The sequence below is a fragment of the Exserohilum turcica genome, assembly GCF_000359705.1.
Source record: "Exserohilum turcica Et28A unplaced genomic scaffold SETTUscaffold_176, whole genome shotgun sequence".
In the NCBI taxonomy this organism is placed as follows: domain Eukaryota; kingdom Fungi; phylum Ascomycota; class Dothideomycetes; order Pleosporales; family Pleosporaceae; genus Exserohilum; species Exserohilum turcicum.
Window position 1 is genome coordinate 1 of NW_007359999.1, and position 2,636 is coordinate 2,636.

At 61.8% G+C, this 2,636-nt stretch overlaps 1 protein-coding gene across 1 annotated transcript; it reads left to right on the forward strand.

Moving 5' to 3' along the window:
• Nucleotides 1-908: 908 nt before the first annotated feature.
• SETTUDRAFT_29499 (uncharacterized protein) lies at nucleotides 909-2,599 on the forward strand (the record flags this gene model as incomplete). Its single annotated transcript, XM_008026328.1, has 5 exons — nucleotides 909-1,254; nucleotides 1,450-1,622; nucleotides 1,676-1,801; nucleotides 1,852-1,983; nucleotides 2,033-2,599. Coding segments are annotated over 5 exons (1,344 nt in total), but the record flags the coding sequence as incomplete, so codon positions are not given.
• Between the last annotated feature and the right edge of the window lie 37 nt (nucleotides 2,600-2,636).

Here is a 2,636-nt window from a genome sequence, read left to right on the forward strand (position 1 = left end):
GCCCCCCCCCCCTCCCGGCCGTCTCGACGCTTCTCAGCATGCACAGCTGCGTCACCACCACCACCGCTGCCAGCCTGAGCCGTCGCATCCCCCTTTTCCGCGCGTTTCTTTTTGCCCTTTTTGCCCTTTTTTTTCTGCCGAGCGTCATCATCAGTGTGGCTGGCCGAGCCCACTCGCTGCTCGTTTCCGTCATTCCCACCGTCATGCCCACCGACTTTCCTTTGGGCTGCTTTTTTTCCCTCGCCTGCAGACTGCTGCAACCCTTCACCATTCCCATTCCGCTTCTCCGGGTCATCCACTCTCGGCCCCCCGGTATTGGCATCCATACACGCGCCCCGGTCCCGGTGAATGATTCAGGCTGCTAGTACCATAGCAATAGTACACCCACATGTACACCTACTGTATATCCATCGCTGTCGTGTCGCCCGCCCCGGCCCGCATCCCAGCCCCCTCTCCAGCGCTGCTGTCTGTCGGTTGGCCCAGCACACAGCGTCGCCGACGATCCTGTCTTCTTTGCTGCTGCTTGCAGGCGCCACGGCACACTTCCGCGTCTTATGCATGTTCCCGCAAACCCTCTTCCACGTTCTCGTACGGCATGCCATGCGCGTCCACGGCCATGGGCGGAGTCGTTCGGTGACTGCCATGGCTGCAATCGCTGTGCTGCCTCTGCGCCGTGAACACGTACCAGCCGCCAAACGGTCAGGTCGCGCGCCCGCACTGCACTGCGACACTGTGCTTCCAATGGCAGCAGACGCTCCTGACCGCATGTCGCCTGGCACTGTCAATCGTCTTCTCCCAGTCTTGTCCTCACGCGCGTGCAACGGCGCTGTCGAGCAAAGCAAAGCCGCAATAAAGGCGCGGCAGGCTACCTCTTGAACTGATCGTGAGACACCACTTCTGCCCCAGAGATGGCGCCATATCAGCGTCGCCGCTCGCCATGTCCGGGCGGTGAGGCCGAGTGCCAGTACGCGCAACAGTGCGCGCCCTCTCCTACCATTTCGTCGTCGTCGATAGACGATGATGCGTCCTCCAACACGACGCTCGACGAGGCGGACCAGGGCGACGGGCTGCTGTCTCCTTGCGCGCTCTCTCTGACTGACGACCATCGGCCTCGCCACGACGCAGACAGCCCCACTGCTGCCTTGTTCCCCTTGCATCTTCTCTCGGGCTGCAGCTCGACTGGCAGACGGGCCATGTGCACCTCGGCCTTCACGTTGACGGCGTCCCAGACAAAGCGGGCTCTGGGATGGAGAGGTATGTCCAGGCGCGTGACAGCGCTACATATAATGTAATCCGTCGTGGGCGGACAGGCAGCCCCGCAGCCGGTGTACCCCTAGACCCTGCACACGGCGCCTCCGTCATCGCCAACTCGCCAACTCGCCCGCCTTACACGCGACCATGCAGGAACAACACCACCGGTGCTCTCTGGACCCAGGCTGACCATGCCAGCAGCCGCCCCTCCGCACAATGATGCCACTGCGCCCACCCGCGCTGAGACCGGCCATGAGCTGTCCGATCGAGCCCCCGCCCTCGCGCATCGCATGAAACACGACAAGTCCATCCTCGCACTGGCCGTCTCTTCGCACTCCATCTTCGCCGGCACCCAGGGCGGCGAGATTCTGGTACGCCCATAGCAGAGGCTAGTTTTTTTTTGCAGCCAGCTGACGCCGTGCAGGTCTACAGCCTCGATACCTACGAGCTCCGGAGGGTGGTACATGCGCACAAGGGCAGTGTGCTTGGTCTGTGTCTGTCGCAGGACCACAGGTGGCTCTTCTCGAGCGCAGCAGATCCAATTGTCAATGTCAGTGGCTGCCCCCCGCAACGAGTTTGTACACGATACTAACCCGCCAGGTCTGGTGCACGTCGACGTTCAAACACCTCTATGCGCTGTGGTCTCCGTACGACATTGGCGACATTTTCTGCGTCGCATACTCGTCCCAGCACCAGACGGTATATCTGGGGGCCCAGAACACCAGCATACAAGTAGGAACAGCACGACACGACAATCTGCCGACGTTACTAACAATGCCAGTGGTATGACCTGAAAGAAAAAGACACTCGCCCCGCCCCGAGCCTCTCCTCACACCCCGCCGAGCGCAAGAACCGGTTCTTCGACTCCCTCGGGCCAGGCGGTGCCCAAACACCCAGACCCGGCGGTGCAGACACTAGGCCCCGAGATGCTGCAGGCGGGCAGGAACTGCAAATCGACAACCGTGACATTTGCCAGTTCGCCCACTATGGTTACGTGCATTGCATGCTGGTGGGAAGCGGCATACTACCCGAAGCCCCGTCAGAAGAAGTGCTAGTTTCGGGAGGAGGAGACGGCCGCATTCAGCTATGGAGAATAGACCCGGCACAGCGGGGGAGCATCTCAGGCATCTACACACTCGAGGACGGCCGCGAAGAGGGCGAATCGATTCTCTCGCTCGCCCGAGAAGGTTCCTTCCTGTACAGCGGACGCTTCGACGGCGAAGTCAATGTCTGGGACTTGGAGACCCGGCAGCTAGTGCGCAGTCTCAAGGCGGGCACCGGCGACGTGCACACATTGTCGCTGGGCTCTGGTGTCCTGTATGCCGGTGGTAAGACGGGTGTTATGCAGGTGAGTGTGTGTAGGGGGGGGGGGGGGGCGGGGGGGG